Here is a 22,097-nt window from a genome sequence, read left to right as displayed (position 1 = left end):
GCAACAAGAGAAGCCACCGCAATGAGAAGCCCGCGCACTGCAACGAAGAGTAGCCCCCACTCTCCACAACTAGAGAAAGCCCGTGCACAGCAACCAAGACCCAGTGCAGCCAAAAATAAATAAAATAAATAAATTTTTTAAAAAATAGAAAAGCACTAAAATATATATACATACACACACACACACACAAACACACACACACACACACACATATATATAAAAGAAATGACTCTTGTGTTCAGCCAGTAGGCTTGGGGTAGTTTGTTACACAGAAATAGATAGTAAAGACAGTCGCTGTACGTCTAGTCCCACTGTTCTAGACCCTTTGCCGTACTGCCACCAGTGCTGTGATCCTGAACTCAGAGTGATCACATCACTGCCTTTCCTACAGAATCAAAGCCAAACCGTATTTAGCCCTTTGCTGAATAACCTTCTCAGGCAACCCCTTCTCTCTGGCCCAGTTCCAGCTTTAATCACTCCTTCCTTCACTCCTGACACGCCCAGTTTCCTCAACAGCCCAGACATTCATCTCCCTGTGCATGGTATCACATGATCCTGTATCCCACTGATGTTCTTCCTTCATCAAAACCATACCTGGTGGAAAGTTCAATTCCTCTGTGAAGTCTCGGAGGTCCCATAGCTTTCCCCTACCCAGCCCCTCTGCTAGCTCTGCTTGTTCAGGACCTCCTCCCAGACCTGACTGCATATTGGAATCACCAGAGCAGACTGAAAAACAATTTCCTCAACTTCTCCTCAACCTATGGAATCAGGGACTAGGGGTGAGGCCTAGACATCTGGATTTTTTAAGCTCCCAGGAAGCATGGATATGCCCAGCAGAGACTGGCATCAAGGCCTGACTTCGTACTGAATTATTTGCCACATTGCCTGCCTTCTCCAGCAGCTGGAGTTCCCAGAGGACAGGAACTGCTTACTCATATCCATGTCCCTGGGTCTAGCCTCCCCCTTATTGAACACAGGAAGGAAGGAGTGGTGTTGGGAGGTCTGTAAAGCAGAGTCAGAAAGGCCAGGAGAGGGGACTTCCCTGTTGGCACAGTGGGTAAGACTCTGAGCTCCCAATGCAGGGGGCCCGAGTTCAATCCCTGGTCGGGGAACTAGATCCCACATGCGTGCTGTGACTAAGAGCTCACATGCCACAACTAAGGAGACGGTGAGCACAACTAAGGAGCCCTGGAACCACAACTAAGGAGCCCATTGCTGCAACTAAGGATCCCATGAGCCACAACTAAGGAGCCTGCCTGCCGCAACTAAGACCGGATGCAACCAAATAAATAAATAAATACATTTTAAAAAAGGCCAGGAGACCAGTGTCTGCCTTGAAGGAAGAAAGAAGCCAAAGAGGCCAGAGACAGACCTGTTTGTCACCTGCTCTCAGCACAGTACTTCCCATGCTCCAACCCATCATGTTTCTAGACCCGTCCAACTGGGAGCCCCGGAGGAACAGGGGCTGATTCTCCTCCCTACTGCAGAGCTTGATCTTGTGCCTAGAAGAGAATAACCACACATAAAAATTAATGGAATGAACGAATGAGGCTTAGAAACCAAGAGGAAACTGACCAGTTCCGACTGAGTTCTCTCTTCTGGTCAGTTTCTACGCCATGTCTCTCAGGCCTGGTCTTGGTAACACTGACTTACTGTCCACAGGACATAATCTTCTCTACCTCGTCCAGTTCTGAGAGTACAGAGTGCCAGTTAGGCCGACCTGCATGAAAGGATCTGCCTAGAGCTACCTATGAGTCCTTGTTCAATTTCCACTCATAAGAGCTGCTTGCCATGCCTGTATCCGAGGGGGATGTGTCATTATATCAAACCCATTTCTGTATCCACAAAGGTTACTGTTTATTTCTGCTTCTGGGTCCCTTGCCGAATAGGCAAACTTTAGCTAGATGCCCAAGAGAATAGTTACTGATGTATATTAAGGATGGAATGAAACAGAAACAGTAATGACAAAAAATGAGCTAAAAAGTCAAGTGATGGCGAGTTTTCTCAATTAAGCTATACTCTCTTTGGTGCTAAATATCCAAAAGTCAGTTAAATGAGTACCAACTGACTACAACTCTCTATTCCTTGAATGAGATTCTATATACTCTTACCCACCTTTACAGATTTTCTATTGGAAAAATATTTTTCTCAGAAATTTGTTTCTGGAGAACAATGAGAACAAGAGAGTTTTCAGTTAGGCAGAATCATTTTCCTATTTTAACAAAGGAGACCCAGGGTTTGAATTGGAGTCAGCCCTGGAGGGAGGGGTGACCCTAAGTCAATGATCAAAGTAGCCCCCCTCCCCCCTCTCCCCTCCCCTTACCCCACATGCCTTTAAGGGGTCTGAGAATGCTTCGTGCCCTAGCTGACCAGCAAATGTTACCACCCCTTTTCATTTCATTTAATGCTGTCTATCTGCTAGTGGGTTTGACGCTTGTCCGGATAATGAGCAGCCTGCCAGGCTGCCAGCCAGCGCTGCTCTTTAATTCAGAGCTTCCCCCCGGAACCTCATTCCTGCTGTTCTGTAACCTGGGCTCTCAGGATTTCCTGCCAAGTGGGACATGGCCTTGTCTCACATCTGCATGTGTGGCTTATTCTCAAAGACACCTGTTTTCTCCAGTGACAAGACTCACACTTCAAGAATCAGCCAGGCTTTAACACAATGGACCTTGGCCACATGGCGTTTTCATTTTTCTTGAGTCAGAGGCTTGACTCTCAGGTTCAGTCCTTGAATAGCTTTGCAGAAAAGAAGCTGACATGAATATCATGCACTTAGTTTTTCCTATCTAATTGAATTTTTTAGAATCTATTCTTGAGAATGTGTCACATGCGAGACACAGGTCTAAGTGCTGGGAATATAGCAACTAAGCAAGGCAAACTGTGGGCCTACTTTAATAAAGCTTACATTCTTTGTGGGGAAAGAAACTGAGAGAGAGAGGATAAATAAATAAACAAAGAAATAAGAAAACTTCAGATGGTGAACCGTGCTTTGAAGAAGATAAAACAGGGCCATGTGATGGAGGGAAGCTTCTCTGACTAGATGATGTCTGAGCTGTAACCTGAATGTTGAAGAAAAGCGAGCCGTACAGTGATCTGGAGGAAGAGCACTCCATGCAGAGGGAACAGGAAGTGTAAAGGTCCTGTGGCTAGAACAGACTTGGGATGGCTGAGTGTGAGAGAAACAGAAAGCTGGCTAGTATAAATAATGTAAATTGATGAATGTGGTACAGTTTGTCAGAGAGGTGGGCAAGGGCTAAATCATGTCATTTAATAAAATGTGCTGTTTCTTAATCTCTCCGATCATATATATATATATATATATATGAGAGACAGACAGACACAAATGTCTCCTGTAAGGAGCAGCACTTATGTGGGGAAGGGAAGTGCAGTGGGGTATGCTCCCAGTGGCACAGGTAAAAAAATGAGCTTAAGTAACCATATATTGATAAGCTATACAATATCCTTATCTCTCTACTCAATTTAGAATCTCAAGTACATGTGTATTACTAAGAATACCAGGTACAGGACACTAGATGTGTATTCATTAACATTTATTCAATACATAAGTGGTGCCAGATGGTAAGCTAGAGCAGGGATCAACAAACCTTTTCTGTAAAGGTTCCGATAATGAATATTTTAGGCTTTGCAGGCCATATACAGTCTCGCTCACGTGTACTGTTTTGTTTTTTGCCACTCTTGAAAAATGTAAAAACCATGCCTAGCATGAGGGCCGTACACAAACAGGTCACAGGCTAGATTTCCCCTGTGGACCATAGTTTGCCAGCCCCTGGCCTGAAGGTCAACAAGACATGTCCCTACTGTAAAGATGCCCTAAATCTGGTGGGGGAGAAGACAGACCTGATAATACAGAGTGATAGAGATGAGTTCACAGCAGGATGAAAGGACTCGGGGAGGGCAGTTAACCCAATACCAGAGGACCAAGGCAGGCTTTCTGCGGAAGCTACGTCTAAGAGGATGGGTGGGAGCCAGCCAGGTGAAGAGGGGAAAATGAAGATTCAAGCAGGAAGAAAGGCAGCATAGGCAAGGGCCTGGAGATGAGCACAGTCACAGGACAAATTCCAGGAGCAGCAAATCTCTTCACTGTGTCTGGAATCAAAGGTTGTAAACACGAATGCTATAGAGGCTGGGTGGTGAGACCACAGAGGACAGCAGGCCATGGGAGGAGCCGCGGCACCGCACAGCACTGCTGACCTTGGGGTCAGCCTCTCGGGCACGGCGAGGGGTGGTGGAGACTGTGCCCTGGCTAAAGAGCGGCTGGTGCTTAGCTCCTGCTGACGGGACGTGGCCCAATGTTGGCAAATCTGATTCTTCAAAAGACAGAAGAAGTTTTGATTTTAAGGTGAGATTCCATATTTTCAAAGATTGGTGATGAATTTTTAATCAATGTAAATACCATGAGGATCAATATTCTGTGGGCACAAAGATGTCTGCAGGCCAATTTTGGGCACTTGGCCTCTGGTTTACAGGCTCTGGACTACAGCATAAAGGGCCGGGGGTGAGACCACAGAGGCCAGTCAGGGCCCTAGGGACTGGATAATGAAGAAGAAGAAGAAGAAGAAGGAAGGAAAGGGGAGGGGAAGGAGAAGGAGGACATGGGTGGCAGGGGAGGGGGAGGGGGAAGACGAGGAGGAGAAGGGGAAAACAAAAGGAAACCTGGCCACGTGTCAGAGCTCATGTGTAACCGGACCACACGATGCAATTTGTATTTGTAAGGGAGAAGTCGTGTGGGTGAGCTAAGCCTGCAGAGCACACGGCTGCACTGATCTGGGAGGTTGGGGGCCTGGGGGGCGTGGGAGACACTCGTACCTTCTGAAGAGGGGTGGCGGGAGCAGAGAGGTCTCTAAGACTCTGAATCTGCTGGGAGACAGCCGCCCATGTAAGATGAATCCCTCTCTGGAGTGGCGCAGTGGAAGAGAATAAGAATGGGTTCCAGCGTATATACACTACCAGACGTAAAATAGATAGCTAGTGGGAAGCCGCCGCATAGCACAGGGAGATCAGCTCGGTGCTTTGTGACCACCTAGAGGGGTGGGATAGGGAGACTGGGAGGGAGAGAGACGCAAGAGGGAAGAGACATGGGGACATATGTGTATGTACAACTGATTCACTTTGTGATAAAGCAGAAACTAACACACCATTGTAAAGCAATTATACTCCAATAAAGATGTTAAAAAAAAAAAGAATGGGTTCCAGGCTCTGGACCAAGTTCATGGGCAGCTGGCCAGCCACTGAAGCTGCAGACTGACAGAAAACCGCAAACAGAACTGAGAACACCCAGTATGAGGAAAACAGGGAGAGATGAAGGCAGGAAGTTTAGAGTCATTGTTAAGAAAAGAAGATATGCAGAAGATAAGCAAGGAGCAAAAGAAAACTCTGCAGAGGGAATTGGGGGAGGAGATGCTGGGCCAGGCTCTACCTGTCCTCAGGGGCCAGGTGCCACCGGTCCTCAGGGGCCAGGCTCCAGCCTCCACACCCTTGCTGCCTCCCATTCCTCCAGCTCGGAGGCTCAGCCACCTCACTCAAAGCTGCTACTGGCCGACGTCTTCCATGAGATCTGGTGCCGTCCCCCCATCAGGCCCTGGAGAGTCCCTCTACCCTGCTCTGGGTTCCTTCAGACCAGTGGGGCATCAAAACTGGGTTCCCCAGGTAGTCCTCAGCTCACGTCGTATTTCAACATAAAAAATGTTTAGTATTTTCCACCTCCTAACAGCAAAAAAAAAAAAAAAAAAAATTGTATCATAACTTCTAGACTAATTACTTTTTAGTGGTGTTTAGCTTTCTCTCTCAGTTAACATATAAGGAAAAAGTGTGGTCATGCTGTCTCATAAAATTAGTGGAGTTATTTCTCATCTTTATATTTGACTCATTTAATTATTTTCCAAAGCAGAAGACCGATGTTTGATACACAGACACATCATACACATTTACCAGGTTCATTTCATAAATGTCCTTTTGCATACCTATTACATTGCCAGATTGCAAATTCAGTAAAGAGAAACTGCATATTGATTTATGTTCTTGTTTTTATAACATTATAAAATGGATGAATTAATTACATTAGTTCTGCAGCATTTTAATCCTGACTTTTCTGCTTTTATTATCTATCCCGCAAGATGGGTTCTATAATTTTTTTCCAGTGGTATTTATAATAGTCCTTGAGATCCTCATTAGCATGTTTGATTGAATTGACAAAAACATCAGATGTTTGTCACAACGGACAGTAAGAACTATCTGACTGAGTGGTTTTACAGTGAGGATTAACTTTGTCAAATAGATTATATGGCAGATATTTTAACATACATTTAGTAAAACAAACTTATAGTTCCAAGGTTTGATGAAACTATATTCAAAGCACATGGTAATAAAAAAACACTATATCAAAAAAGATTGTCTCAGCAAAAGTGGAAGGCATTAGCAAACAATATGTTACTATTTTAAAATTATAACAACAATTTTAAAACTATATCTGGTTAAACAAGGTGCCTCTAAGCAAAATAATAGTCTGGATTATTAATAGATAATTTATAATATTGTAAAAGCCTTTTCTGTATACTTCCCAGTAACTGAAAAAGTGAATGACTCTCCGAGTGGATAACTAATCCTTTTCCAAACCGGGTGGCTCTTAATTCTTTGCCTTTAATAAAACTGAAAAAAATTTGATGATAAATCAGTGTGAATTTTAGTAAATAAGTCAAAAGGCATTCAAAGCATTAAGCAACAGTGATGTAGCAAAGTTTTATTTCTGTGTAATTTTTTTTTTTCTGTGTAATTTTTTATGTGAACAAGTTTTCTCAATGTTTCCATCTACTAAAAAAGGAGTAGGAACAAAATAGATGCCGGACTCCACTTCATTGCATACGTAAGTCACATTCATACAGAGATATAAGAAATAATTGGGAAAACCCTCATTCTCCTCATTAATAAGTATATTTCCAATAAAAATTACTTATATTTAATAATCATTAGTAAAAAGTTAATATATGTTGTGACTTTTGATCATGTGCTTCTAATGATTTGATTTTGACTCAGTACATAAGACTTTTTGAACAATTAAAGCCTGTGGTCACAGAAAAAAAAACAAAATTTAAAATTTAAATTTATAAGACAATCTTATTGTGATAAGTGTGATAGAATGATCCATAAAAAAACTTTCAAGCATGAAATATATGTGCACTAACATAAAATTCTGTGGAAGAAGTAGAAGAAAAAACATGAATTCATGGATAAAAGGAAAACATAAAATTTCAAAATGTTGAAGAAAGGAGTTTATGTATTTCTGTAAGTGGATAAAGGGGGTTTCATATCACATGGCATTTAGATTCCATTGGATCCATCTTTAGATATATGAATTCTTACTTGAAAATTGTCCGTTTTTGCAGCATATTGGAAATCACATCCTTTGCTATTATTTAAATGCAAAATTTTAGATACTAACTTTTGTGCATAAGAGTCATAGTTTTTCAAAAAGTCATTTAGAGGTATGTGAGCAAAATGCTTGAAGACCACTGTCCTAGACCCTTAGAGCTTCAAAGACTTTTGAGGATGAAGAATTCCAGTCCTGGGACTTCACTGGCGGTCCAGTGGTTAATGCTCCGGCGCTTCCAATGCAGGGGCACGGGTTCTATCCCTGGTCAGGGAACTAAGATCCCACACGCTAGCGCGGCCAAAAACAGCAACAACAACAAGAAGTCCAGCCCCTCCACACCTCCACCAGCACCATTCTACAGATGAGAAAACTGAACCCAGAGAGAAAGAGAATGAGCTTCCTGCCCCCCCAGCGCTTTACCCTTGCCTAAGGCACAGAGTGAATCACATCCAGCCCTGGCTAAAAACGCCAGGCACCCTGACCTGCCCCCTGGTGCTCGTCCCAACACGATGCTCAGTGGTGATAGACACGCCCTCACAGGTGCGCAGGATCTACAGTAAACGCCACCCTTGCCGAGCTTCAATGTCCCATCTCTCTTCCGGGTTTCCTCAGCATTTTGTGCACCTCTCTCTAACAGCTTTCCGCTGTTGCCAACATTATCAAACATCACTGGGGCTGCTGGGACAGAAATGACATCCTGGGACCTAGAAAGACAACAGGGACAGACAGAGGGAGGAGGGTAGGCCTCCACAGGCAGGGCGCTAGTTGAAGACACAGCGGAGCTGGGACAGAGAAAAAGATGTTAACTACACTTGTTCCCGTGCCAGCCTCAGTCAGGGCTGAAGGACAGCAGAGCCAAGTGCATGGCTGGAGGCTTCTAGGGTCTCCTTAGTTATTCAGCCTCTGTCACACTTGATACCTATTCTTTGGGTCCAAGATAGACATAGAACTATAACAGTGACATGACACTTGGGTCCACAAATATGGTAGGGCAGGCAGAAGATTGCCAAGCCTGAATAATTAACAATCAATAGCTCCACACTTGCAAAGAAGAGTAAATTATATGCATTGAGAGCCTAGTTGTGATGTCTCAGTCATTATTAAACTGGACTTTGTTATCTCAGGTATAAAACCAAGTTTATTTATCAGTATAAAATGTATGTGGCCTTCAGGTAGTACTAGCGTGCTACAATTGCAGCCTGAATTTTAAGGTGTATGTCTTTACATTGAAAAGGAGATCAATACACTTGGAATCTTTAAGTCAAAAGCAACAGAAAAACAAAAACAAAACTTTGTCATAAGGCATTTAATTCAAGTTAAACTGAGTATGATATTTTGGAATAATGGTTTTTGGTTATTTTATTTAAAACATTTATGTTCATCAAAGAGAAATGCCAAGAATAAAACAAAAATGGTACCACTCAAATAGATTTTTTTGCTGACATTTTAAAAATAAATGTAATATGGTTAAGAGAACAGAAGGACAAGCTACAGACTGGGAGAAAACATTTGCAAATTACGATCTGACAAAAGATTTCCATCCAAAGTACATAAAGAACTCTCAAAACTCAACAATAAGAAATCTAAATAAAGTCTGAAGTTTAGTTAATCATAATGTACTAATGTTGATTTCTTAAGTTTTGACAAATAAACCAAGGTGATGAAATATGTTAACAAAAGGAGAAACTGGGTGAGGATTATCAGGCAACTCTCTGTACTATTTCTGCAACTTGTTTGTAAATCTAAGTTTTTTCCCAAAGTAAAGTTTATTTAAGAAAACTCGACAAAAAGGAAATACGCAACTAAATTCAAAAATTGGCAAAAGACATGAATAGACACATCACCAAAGAAGACACATAGAGGACAAATGTGAACATCAAAAGGTGTTAAGAACATCGGTGAAAATAATGGTAAGACTAAGGACTTCGAAAATTCTCTCCTCCATTCCTCCATAAAAGTAACAAGAACACAGGCAAAAATTGCCTAAATCAGCTTTTTCCAAACTCTGATTTTAACCAGAAGCTCACAACAATCTAAAGAGCATTTATTTTTTTCATTTATTTTTTTTTAAAAGAGCTGGATTTCAGTAAGTATAACAAACTTTGTGGCATTTAACTTACCCATTTAACTCAAACCTCCCTATTCCCTGATCCCAGTTCCACAGTGCCCTTGAAAACCAGTAGCCTGCAACCACAGCTTTGGAGACTAAACAATGCACTTCTAAGTAACACATGAATCAAAGAAGAAGTTTTGAGAAAAATCTAAAAATATTTTGACCTAAATGAAAATGCAGCTTATAAAACTTTGCATGATGTACTGAAAGCAGTACCTGGAGGGAAATTTATAACACTGAATGCATGCACTGGAAAAGAAGAAAGATCTAAAATCAGTCATCTGAGTTTTCACCCTAGGACTATAGAAAGAAGAGCAATATGAGCCTAAAGCAAGCAGAAGAAAACAAATATCAAAAATTAGAGCAGGAATCAATGGAATTCAAAACTGGAAATCAATAGAGAAAATTAATAAAACCAAAATCTGGTTCTTTGAAAGATCGGTAACATTGATAAACCTCTAGTCAGGCTGAAAAGAAAGAAGACACAAATTATTAATATCAGAAATGAAAGTGGGATCCATCACTACTGATTCCAGGGACACTAAAAGGATAATAAAGGAATACTAACCTTTATGAACAACTTTAATAGCATAGATGAAATGCAACAATTCCTTGAAATACACAAACTGCCAAAACTCACACAAGGAAAATAGATTATATTAACAGGTCTATGTCTATTTTTAAAGTTGAATCAAAAGTTAAATTTCCAAAATAGAAAGCACCAGCCCAGATGGCTTCACTGGCGAATACTACCAAACATTTAAGGAAGAAAAGTTACCATTTCTCTACAATCACTTCCAGAAACTAGAGGAGGAGGGGACACATCCTAACTCTGTGCAGCCAGCATTACCCTAATACCAAAACTAGACAAAGATAGTACAAGGAAGAAAAACTGCAGTCCGATATCTCTCATAAACATTGATGCAAAAATAATAGCAAATTGAATCTAGTAATGAAACAGAGAAAGACCCCATGGTCCTTACCCCCCATGTCCTCAGCCTGCCTCTTGTCTGTGGAAAAACTTTAGCCAAAGAATAAGTTTAATCAGAGAAGTTAGAAAATGCAGAAACAAAAGAAAACAGTCCAACAAGACTAAATAATAATAGTTTAGTCATTAAGCCCAGTCAAGGAACTTCAGTTCCTCTTCAAGGGCTATAGATAATATTCTGAGCCATATCCTGTGAGCTGTCTTGTAGATACTGAAACCCCCAACAGGTGGAAGAAGTTAAGTACATGATGACCAGGCTGTAGCCATGACATAAGCTGCCACAATTCCTAGAATTGGCCTCAAAGAAATGGGAACAAACCGACCCTGGAACTGAAGATTAATTGTACTTAAAACAATCAAGATGATGCTGATCAGACCACCGCAGGACCAATTTCAAGATGACTGTCAGAGCTGCCTGTGCTGTTTCTGCATGTAGCCTCCTCCCTTCACCTATAAAAGCTCTTGCTCACTGATTGTCAGTAGGGGGGCGGGGGAGTGGGCCTTTGGACAGGAGTCCGCCCTCCCCCTAAAGCCCCACCAGCTGCCGGCATCCAAAATAAAGCAAACTTTCCTTTCCACCAACCTTGCCTCTTTATTGGCTTTTGAGCAGCAAGCAGCCAGACCCCACTTTCAGTAACAGTTACATATAAAAATAATTATAAGCTATGACCAAGTGGAATTTAATCCAAGTATGTCAGGCTGGTTCAACAGTCAAAAATCAATTAATGTAATATACCACATCAACAAGCTAGAGGAGAAAAGTTACATGATCTTATCAAGAGATGCAGGAAAAGCATTTGACAAAATTCAACACCCATTCATGATAAAAACTTTTTTTAAACTCTCAGAAAACGAGGAAAAGAGGAACAGAGGGGGACTTCCTCAATTTGATAAAGAACATCTACAGAAAACCTATATTCTTTCTAGTGAGAAACTATATGCTTTTCCCCTAAATTCAGGAGTAAGACAAGGATGTCCTCTATCACCATTCCTATTCAAGATCATACTGGAAGTTGTAGCTAAAGAAAAAGACAGGAAAAGGAGATAAAATATTTACAGATTGGAAAGAAGAAACAAAACTCCTTGTTCACATATAACATGATTGTGTAGAAAATACCAAAGAATTGACAGAAAACTCTTGGAACTAATAAGCAATGATAGCAAGGATATAGGATATAAGGTTAGTATAGGATACAAGGAAATAAATCTTGGTGAGGAATGTTTAGAAATTGGAATTCTAATACATTGCTGGAGGGAATGTCAATTGCTTTCCTGTATACCAACAATGAAAAATTGGAATTTGAAATTAAAAACACAATACCATTTACATTAGCACCAAAAAAAGAAAGGAAGGCAGGAAGGGAGAGGGAAGGAAGGAAGGAAGGAAGGAAGGAAGGAAGGAAGGAAGGAAGGAAGGAAGGAAGGAAGGAAGGAAGGGGGAAGGAAGGAAGGGGAAAAAAAGAAATACTTAGGTATGAAGGGCATCTGTAAAAAACCCACAGCTAACGTCATACTTAGTGGTGAAAGACTGAATGCTTTCCCTGTAAGATCTGGAACAAGACAAAGATGTCTGCTCGTACCATTTGTATTCAACATTTGTACTGGATGTTCTAGTCAGGGCAATTAAGCAAGAAAAAGAAATGAAAGGGTTATTAAAGAAAAAAAAAAGAAATGAAAGGGCATCCAGATTGGAAAAGAAGAAGTAAAACTATTTTTTTTGCCTATGACATAATATGATATATAGAAAATCCTAGAGGGACTTCCCTGGAGGTCCAGTGGTTAAGACTCCGTGCTTCCAATGCAGGGGGCATGGGTTCGATCCCTGGTCGGGGAACTAAGATCCCACATGCCATGTGGCATGACCAAAAGATAAACAACAACAACAAATATATATATATATATATAGAGAGAGAGAGAGAGAACAAATTGGGAAGAAATATTTGTAACATATATAATTTTTTTAATTAAAAAAAAAAGAAAATCCTAGAGAATCAAAAAAACCCTGCTATAACTAATAAATGTATTCAGAAAAGTTGCAGTATACCAGATCAATATACAAAAATCAATTGTATTTCTGTACACTTGCAATGAACAATCCAAAAATAAATTTAAGAAAGCAGCTCTATTTACAATAGCATCAAGTAGAATGAAATGCTTAGGAGTAAATTTAACAAAGGAAATGAAAAACTTATACTCTAAAACAAGAAAACATTGTTGAAAGAAATTAAAGGAGATCCAAAGAAATGGAAAGGCATCCCATATAACACTGGTACCAAATTGATCTCCAGTATCAAAGCAATTCCTGTCAGAATCCCAGCTGACTTCTTTAGGTAAATTAACAAGCTCTTTCTAAATTTCTTATGGAATTGCAAATAACCCAGAATAGCCAGAACAATTTTGAAAAAGAAGAACAATGTAGGAGAACCCATACATTTCAATTTCAAAACTTACTACAAAGCAACAGTAATCAAGAGTGTGGAACTGGTACAGGATAGGCATATAGATCAGTAGAGTAGAATTGAGAGTCCAGAAATACATCCATATGTCTATTAATATTTGACAAGAGTGCCAGGACCATTCACTGGGGAAAGAACAGTCTTGTAAATAATCACCTCCAACACCTCCCACACTGATACTCTACTTTTATTAATTAAGCCTAATGTACAACCTAATAAGAAGCAGATGGTTTCTCATTGCAATAATTCTGAAGAGTGACTGCTTTGTTTTTGTTTTGAAAATAAAAATGCATGGCAAATCTTGGAATTTTTGAAACTGGAAGGGACCAAATTTATCATATAAGAACTCATCTAATCTTTGCATTTTACAGCTAAAGAACTCCGTGATTTGCTCAAGAACACACAAATAACTGTCGTAATTGGGAAAAGGGCTAACTAGTCAGGTTTCCTGCCTCCCAATCCTGGGTTCTTTCCGTCTAATGAGTTTGTGTCTCTAAATTATGTCTCTTCTATGCAGGTATGAAGAAAATTACTAACCAAGGCAATCTATCAGAGTGACTAAACACACACACACAACACATCTTATTTTGTGTAACTAGCCTAGAAACTTATGAGAAAGATCCTCTTCTTGTTTAAAGCATGCACAAATCTGGAAAGATGTTTTAAGAAGAACATTAATGGTCTTAGAAAAAGAATTGATTTATTCAAAATGTAACTCAATATTCCATATGAATTAATGCCTGGGTTTATGTATGAGCTGTCTAGATTTGATTTTTGTATTAGTCATAAAGATTATTTGGACCACAGGTTTTGCCCTACCCATTTCTAGTTTATTCCCTCTTTCATCCAGGTCCTATGCTCCATGGTTCATTTCTAAGAGTAGGAGTTGTATCAGGAGGAGAGGGGAGCAGTGCCCCATGCCATGGGTGTTTGTGCTTTTATGCTATCAGTTTTACCCTATATTGACAGCAGAGAGAGTTAAAAGACATCTCCCCTCCCTCCCTCCCTTCTTCCTTTTTCCTTTCTTCCTTTTTCCCTTAACACAAAGTGTGTAACCTCATTCTCTTTGTAAAAGACTGAAGTAATATGAAATTACGAAGCATAAAATGTGACTGTTCCTTTGCAAACCCTCCTACTGCCCTCCCTGGACATAACAACAATTCATAATTTGGTGGGTCGCCTTATTCCATAGTCTCTCTCTTTATTCCTTTTCATCCACACATATGTAAGTATGAACATATTTTTATTGAAATGGAACCACACTCTATACATTGTCCTGCTTTCTTCGTAATAGTTTGAGATGATACTGAATCATTGCACATTGGTCCACCTCATTTTTTTTAAGTGCTCCGTGATAAAGTAGCTAGTACTTAGGTAGAGGTAACTATGTGTAAGGATCTGTTCAAAGTGCTTTACATTATTAATTCATTTAATTCTCACAATAACTCTGTGAGATAAAGGAAATCCTTATGCTTAATTTATAGATGAGGAAATTGAGGGAGTGAGGTAATTTTCCCAATGACACATAGCTAGTTAAGTGGTGCAGATGAGATTCAATCCCAGGCAGTCTGGCATCAGAATGCCATGCATTTAACTGCTAGGCTGCATTACTCCTCCATAATGTAAATGTTCCATAATGTATTTAAATAGTTCCTTATTAAGGAATCTTTAGATTGTTCCTAATTTTTCACCATTATAAACGATGCTGTAATTACCTCCTCATACATGTAATCAAGTCTATCAATCTTTTCTTTCACAGCTTCTGAATTTGCATCTTGTGTGGGAAGGCCTTTCCATCCCTAGGTTATAAATAATCCTTCATTTTCTTCTATAACTTTTATGGTGTGGCTTTATTCATTTAACACTTGAGTTCTTCTGGAATTTGTATTGATGTACGGCGCAAGTTAGAGGTCTAATTTGATTGTCTTCCATATGGATAGCCAATTGTCCCAATATCATTTTTTTCATCTTTTTTTTTTTAGTTGAAGAGATATTTCCCAAGAAAATCTTTTAAGACTTAAACAGCTTACATCAACATATTCAGATCTACCCATGCTTAATCAACTGTTGAGAAATATAATCATAGGGCTTCCCTGGTGGTGCAGTGGTTGGGAGTCCGCCTGCCAATGCAGGGGACACAGGTTCGAGCCCTGGTCCGGGAAGATCCCATACGCCACAGAGCGGCTGGGCCTGTGCACCGCAACTGCTGAGCCTGTGCTCTGGAGCCCGCCAGCCACAACTGCCGAGACCATGTGCCACAACTACAGAAGCCCATGCACCTAGAGCCCGTGCTCCACAACGAGAGAAGCCACTGCAATGAGAGGTCCGCACGCTGCAGCGGGGAGTGGCCCCCACTCGCCACAACTAGAGAGGGCCCGCGCGCAGCAGCGAAGACCCAACTCAGCCAAAAATAAATAAAATAAATAATTTTTTAAAAAAAGAAATATAATCATAAAATGTCTCATTAAACCTACAGGAAAACGTTTACAGGATGGAGAGAACAAGAATAGAAACCAGGGATTTCCCCTCACCCCCCATATCAAATACACTGAATGGATATTTTATCATGGAAAGATTTTGAACTTAGTTCAGACCCTGGGTCTGTCCCTTAAAAAATAGTTGGTCTTGAGTAAATCTTCTATGCCTCTGTTTCCTCATCTGTAAAAGGGGAAGATAGTAACACCTGTCTCAGAAAGCAGCTGTAATGATGAGAGCACCTGGTACTCATTAGGTGCATCATCCAATGTGAAAGGTTTGATTTCCCTTTTTTTTTGTTAAAGAACTAAAGTGTCCCCAAAAGACAGTCCTGTTCTTATACCCAAAAGCCTTTAGGTGATACAATGTCTGTTATTTGAGAGCATTTGCTTTTATGAGACATTGTACAATGTTCTCAGTTTGACCTTGGTTTCAAGGGACAGAGTTCCAGAAGCAGATGTAAAGGTTATTGTTGATTTCTTGGTAAAATAAAGAGAATTCAATTCCTTTTATTTATCTTTACTGACTCAAAAACACTAGGAGAAAAAAAATTGTTGAAAGTCAAGTTATGCTTCCCTTTGTCCTATCTTTCTTCTCCATAGCTGCTATTTCAAACCTTGTTCTTTCTCTGACCTTCTACTCTGCCACCACATTTGACAACTAGCCTCATCTCACCTCCTCCATCAGAGAAAATGCAACTCATCTTCCCTCAACTTCCTGCTGCCAAAGTCATAAGCACTTGCACCTATACTTGACCCATTCTCCTTCCCACCAGTCCCTCCCACCCAAGTACTCGTCATTTGTCTGTCTCCCTCACTGGTTTATGAGCATAAGGACCAGGTCATTGGAATACTGTTTCCCATCACCTAGCACAATGTAGGATCAGAGTAGACACTCAAAACACTAAAGGAAACCAGAATATGTCACCCAAAATATGTCTCTTTGACATAAAAATTATTTTAAGCTGGCAGTAAACATATTAAGAAGCAGTAAACTTATGAAAAGCTCTCTCTAACCTCCTCTTTTTCTGCCTAAAGGCTGGATATAAATCCTACTTTTACTGAAGACAGACTCCTGACAGCACCAGGAGAATCTGCAAAGAAACCTAGCTGCACTAGTATCCTCCCATATATTACCTTCCAAAGTTTGCTGCCCTTTGAAGCCTAAAACTTCTTTCCTTTGTCCTGTCATTTCTCTTCAAACTCGTTGTTCTTTGTTGAAGATGATACATAAGCCAGAGTTCTAAGCCACTATTTTGAGTTACTCTTCATTCAGTTTTCTCCCATGTATGCTGCACGAGTTAATAAACAGTTTTTCTCTTATTAATCTGCCTTTTTTTTAAGGAATCTAAGCTGAAAACCTAATATGGGTAGAGGTAGATGTTTGCCTCGCCTACAACACATTTTTAAATGAATGAATGAGACCTGCTTCCTTGGTACTCACTAGTTTATCAGGAAATGTTATACCTACAAACATAGTACTCTAACCCAGACAGTTAGTCAAGGTTAACAGGAACATATAATTGATATGGTCTTTTTATTTGAAAAAATTGCTATCAGTATTTATCAAAATAAATTCTATTTAAAAATTATAATAAATGAGATGCCATTTATGGCAAAATTTGTCTTTTAAAGGAACATCCCTGGACACCTGGAGATGCATTCCACCTCTCACTACATCACAGATGACTATTTCCAACCTGACTCCACCCAGAACTCTTGCTACTTCCCACCTGAAATTCCCACTCACAGAGCCCAGGAGCCTGTCCATGTCCTCAGGAGACCTGGGACATCTTGCTGCAAAATGGATCAGAGGCATCAGGACTCAGCAGAAAAGTGCCTCTTCAGGATTTGAATCCTCTGTTTTTGCAGCTGCAATATTCAACATCAAATTTCTTTACATCCCAGCCATTTTATTGGACGTACTAACAAACTCATATTTTCTTGATATGATTCACCTGAACTGAAACTAAAGCTTTACTAACCCAGCATTCTACATGGCACCCCTCCCTATGCTCATCCATAATAATCAGTCATTCACCACAATAACTCTCAATGCTTTTTCCTAGCAAGGAGCAATCTAAAGAGTCACCTTACAAACAATGGGTGGTTACTAATTTATCTTTCTACTACCCCCTCAAAATCACTGGAAATGTGCACTTTACCCTGTCAAACTGCTCTATTAAGGATTGAAAGAGGCAACATTGTGCAGAGAACATGGAGTTGCAATAGCACAGATCTGAGTGTGACCTTGGCAATTTACTTAACCTCTCTGAGATCCAGTATCTGAAAAAAATAGGAACAATACACCAACTTCATAAGGTTGATATGGTATGAGGATATTACCACCAGCGATTTTGACTTAATTATCCAGGTAATTTCAAAGCATCTCCAGGTGATTTTAATGCACAGCCAGAGTTAAGAACCGCTGGGTAAATTCTTCTCAAAAGTATTATCTCCATGACCACCCTTCAGAAACTTTAAAATGACTTATGAATATTAAAAGCAGGATTAAGAATATAAACAACCTCTTTTCACCTGTGTAAGCAAAACTAGAATATGCTTAGGAATGGAAAATGCTAACGTTCATAGTAAAACTGTCCAACAACTGAGTTAAGAATGAATATACATACAGGGCTTTTGAGGAAAGCTTCGTCTTCAACAAAGAACCCAGAGTTATATATCTGAATTATTATGTCCCTCCAAAGTAGTTACTACATGAAGATAAGCTATAAAACCTATTTTAATGATGTTGCCACTATGGAAAAATAAATTTATTAGAGAGAAATTGCCCTTTGAGACTGAGGTAGATTTATTAAAATGTCTTAAATGGCGAAAAAATTTTGATCTTTGGTTGCAGATTTAACTTCTGGAATCAATAAAGTATCATTTGAAATCAAGTCAGGTGAGTTTGTAGTTAACCAAGATGGGAGCTCTCATTGTAGGCATTGGGCCTAATGTCTCTGAGGCGTTCTTGCTACATATCATATCCTTCAGTAACTAGCACTCGACCTAGCACAAGTCACGGCTCAGTGATTGAACTTAAATGAAATATTCAATACAAAGACAGATTATCACAGGTGGCCTTGAAGGTCATTCTCAAAGAAAAGATTAGAAATGGTTGGAGCAATATTGGCCTCATTAGAATAAGGATGTGGTTTTCCAGACAGGCAGTGTTCATGCCACATGTTTGTTACAAAGACCATTTCAGTTCTTCCTAAATATGTTTGGATTAAAGGGGAGTGGACCCATGACAAAACCATGGTATCTCTAAGAGATGGTGGTGGCTGTGTCTTCGGAGCTTTCACAGGGGGACATTCATTATAGTCAATAACCCAAAATGTAGGTCTGACCCTTGGCTGTGCAGGCTCAGAACAATAACTACCAGTTTGTGGAGAATAGGTCTGACTCTCCAGGCTGGACTCCCATTAATCAACATGATGAGAATGATGTATAACACCAGAATTCCAATTAGTTATGTTACAAAGAGAAGTATAACAGTTGTAGGGCCCAGAGACCTTTGGTAATTATGACCAGCACACTTTCTTTCAGAAAGCAGACCTGGGTGGGAAGTTCAGGTCCATCAGAAGGTGGCACAGTGAACAGGAACTTGAGATTGGGTGAATGAGTGAAGGCCTCCACAGCATCCAGTTGGGATAACCTGAGGACTATTTCTCACAATAGGGAGAGCCCTTTGGTGGGAATGCCACACTCAAGTTCAATGACCAGGATTGCTTCTCCCCCTTATTTAGGAGGAAATGGCTCAAGTTCACCTCTCCACTATCTTTTAATGTTCATTTCCACCACTGACCAACTTCTTTTCTGACATATTTATAATCTATATTAGTACATTCAGTCATGTTATATCAAATCTTGTGAGCCTTAAAAACAGTGTCTTTTTAAGACGACTTTGCACCTTTTGCTCTGGTCTATTGTGAATTGACCTTAATGCTTGACTCTTATTTCCCTGTTTCCCAAATTTATGAAGTTCAGGAGATACCTAGCCCATTATGTTCTGACAATACTTATAGTACCAGAAGTCTCCCATGTAAAAAAAAAATTTTTTTAAGAAGAAAAATCCATTAGTCTCTCAACAAATATCAATTGCACCAGATACTTTTTTAAATGCTGGCAATTCCATGGTAAACAAAACAGATAAAGACCAAAACCTCATGGGGCTTACATTCTAGTTGAAAAAAGGAAATAAATGAGAGAATAAATACTTACATAAAATGATTTCATATGGTGATAAAGTGAAAATAAAATTAGAAACTCCTACTAAAATGTTCATTTGTAAATTAAGAGAAAATTCTTACCTCTGGGAGATTTTCAAGTCTACCTTACATGGTCCCAAGATGACTAGAAATATCATGGTCAAAGTAGAAAAATAAAAGGGAAGGTCCCACTGGAAAAAAAAATGCAGAAAAATATGAGATCAGGGACCTTGGAAATTCACATACCCATGACAATGAGAACAAGACCGGTGTGGTTCTGCAGTTCCAGAAACCTATGCCTGTGAATTTTCTCCCCGCTAGTGCTGCTTGTATTTCTGACAGTTTCCTCAGGATCTATGGCCTTAAATGATGCATGGAGAAGGGGGAAAGTGGAATTACTCCTTTATGCCATACCTGAATTTAATGTCTTGCAGCAGTGCCCCAGATTTTTACTTTGGGTCTTGCAAAAGTAATATCTCTTGGGGAAAAATGGAGACAAGAAGTACCTGAACAGAGAACCATCATATTTAGCCTAAGAAAAAGGAAAGCGGCAGCCAGAAGTAACTATGATCGTTATAGCATGTATCATTTATTGAGTACCCACTATGTCTCACGTACTGAAGAGGCGTTTGCGTATTTTACCCAAATAAACTCAAAGACCCTGTGTAACCCGATTTCCAGGCAAAGGCACATTCAAAGAAATGCAATCCAGTAGTCAAAAGAAATTTTAAAATAGTTCTGTTCATTACTTGCATTTGAAATAAACTCCTTAAAATTCCCTTTTGTCCCCTCTCTATTCTCATATACCCTTTGCAGTTCTACAGTCTCTTATCCCAGCCTCACCCTCCACTTCTGCACAGAATGCACTGAAAACCCGCCACCACTGGGATAGGCTCTGGTCTCTCCTTTTTCTTCCCCTTTTCTGCCTGTTTATCTGATTCTCCATCTCTAACCATTCTCCTGATACTAAATCACAGACACCCAGAGAGTCAGACAAGCAAGGCAGAAATCATCTTATAAGAAGGGGAATGGGTGAAATCGGAAATACAAAGACAATATTATCTTTATTAAGTTGGGACAGGGGGAAGTAGCAGGAAGGGGGAAGGCTGAGAACATTCACATGTTAATAAGTGTGAGAAACGATTATAATTATGGCCCTAGTGAATCCCCTTCCTTGCTCCCAGCCGCTCTGCAATGAGACATCCCTCTCCTTAAATCTGGACTGGCCTTGTGATTTGTTTGGGTCAACAGTATGTGGCAGAAGTGATATTATGCAAGGTCTGGAATCTTGTCCTGAAGAAGTTTTGCAGTTTCTGGTTTTGCTCTTGGAACCCTGAGACCATCATGCTGTGAAGAAACTCAGTCCAGCCTGTTGGAGGATGTGGAAGAAAACCAAACCATCCCAGCTACCAGCCAACACCTATGGCCAGACGTGTGCTTGAGGCCGTCTTGGACTCTCCAGCCCCAGTTGAGCCATCAGATGACACAGTCACATGAGGGATTTCAGACAAGACCTGAAGTAGAACTGACGAGATTGCCAACCCATAAAATTATAAGGAAGCAAATCATGGTTTTGGGATGGTTTATAACAGAGCAAAGGTCATTCACATATAAATCATTAGCTCGTGTAATTCTTACAACACAAAGTAGGTTATTCTTATTTTATAAATGAGAAACTGAAGTTCTGCAAAATTAAGTATCTCATTCAAGGTCACAGAACTTCCAAATGATTAAACTAGCTTGGCATCCTGGTCTGCCTGCTTTCAAATCTCATTTTTACATGGTCCTTTGACTCCACCTCTGAGATCTATGAGTTACGTCTACTAAGAATCATTCCTTCTGTTAAACTCCTAGAAACTGATCACTGAAAACAGTCTCTTAACATCTCCCCCTTCCCAGAAACTTTAGGACTTATACCTGCACATCCATACTGTTGGAAATCTGTACACTTTGTGTTCCAGTTTGTGTCTCCATGGCACATTATATATGGTTAAGGGCATTGTTCAATTTGGACTTTTAAGGCATTTTAATGGCTGTCTAACTTCATTTTTGTTCATTTATTTACTCTCATTAATTAGCTATCATAATTACTATCAACTGTTGAATGTTGCACTCTGCATGCATTATCTCATTTAATCCTCACAAAAACCCTACCGTGTTGCCATTGTCACCCCCGTTTTTCCAACAAGGAACCTGAGGTTCAGAGAGTCATACAGCTAGGAAGTGTTGTAGCTGGGACACAAACCTAGGCCTGTCCGATGATAAAGCCTGTGCATTTAACCAGTGGATTGTACCCAGTGGTGTTCTGGTAAGTAGTCTACAGCTGGCTGTATGAGAAAAAGAAAGCCATGATTTGTAGCTTTTGTGATTCCCGTGGTATAAATACTCATATTATCATTGATGTCAAGCTAACAGACTGACTTCACTGAAGGCAGAGTTGGGGAAAGCAGAAAATCTAGAAAAGC

General features: G+C 40.0%; 1 protein-coding gene across 4 annotated transcripts in view; it reads right to left on the bottom strand.

Moving 5' to 3' along the window:
- Nucleotides 1-22,097, bottom strand: part of MTHFS (methenyltetrahydrofolate synthetase) — a 316,186-nt gene that overhangs the window by 108,769 nt on the left and 185,320 nt on the right. For all 4 annotated transcript variants that reach the window (XM_068559114.1, XM_068559126.1, XM_068559095.1 and 1 more), the window contains exon 4: nucleotides 19,735-19,823. In XM_068559114.1, coding sequence (XP_068415215.1) covers nucleotides 19,735-19,823 — 89 coding nt within the window. The remainder of the gene's footprint in view (nucleotides 1-19,734; nucleotides 19,824-22,097) is intronic.

The sequence above is a fragment of the Eschrichtius robustus genome, chromosome 1 (assembly GCF_028021215.1).
Source record: "Eschrichtius robustus isolate mEscRob2 chromosome 1, mEscRob2.pri, whole genome shotgun sequence".
Classification (NCBI taxonomy): Eukaryota; Metazoa; Chordata; class Mammalia; order Artiodactyla; family Eschrichtiidae; genus Eschrichtius; species Eschrichtius robustus.
This window is presented reverse-complemented; position numbering and strand designations above follow the sequence as displayed.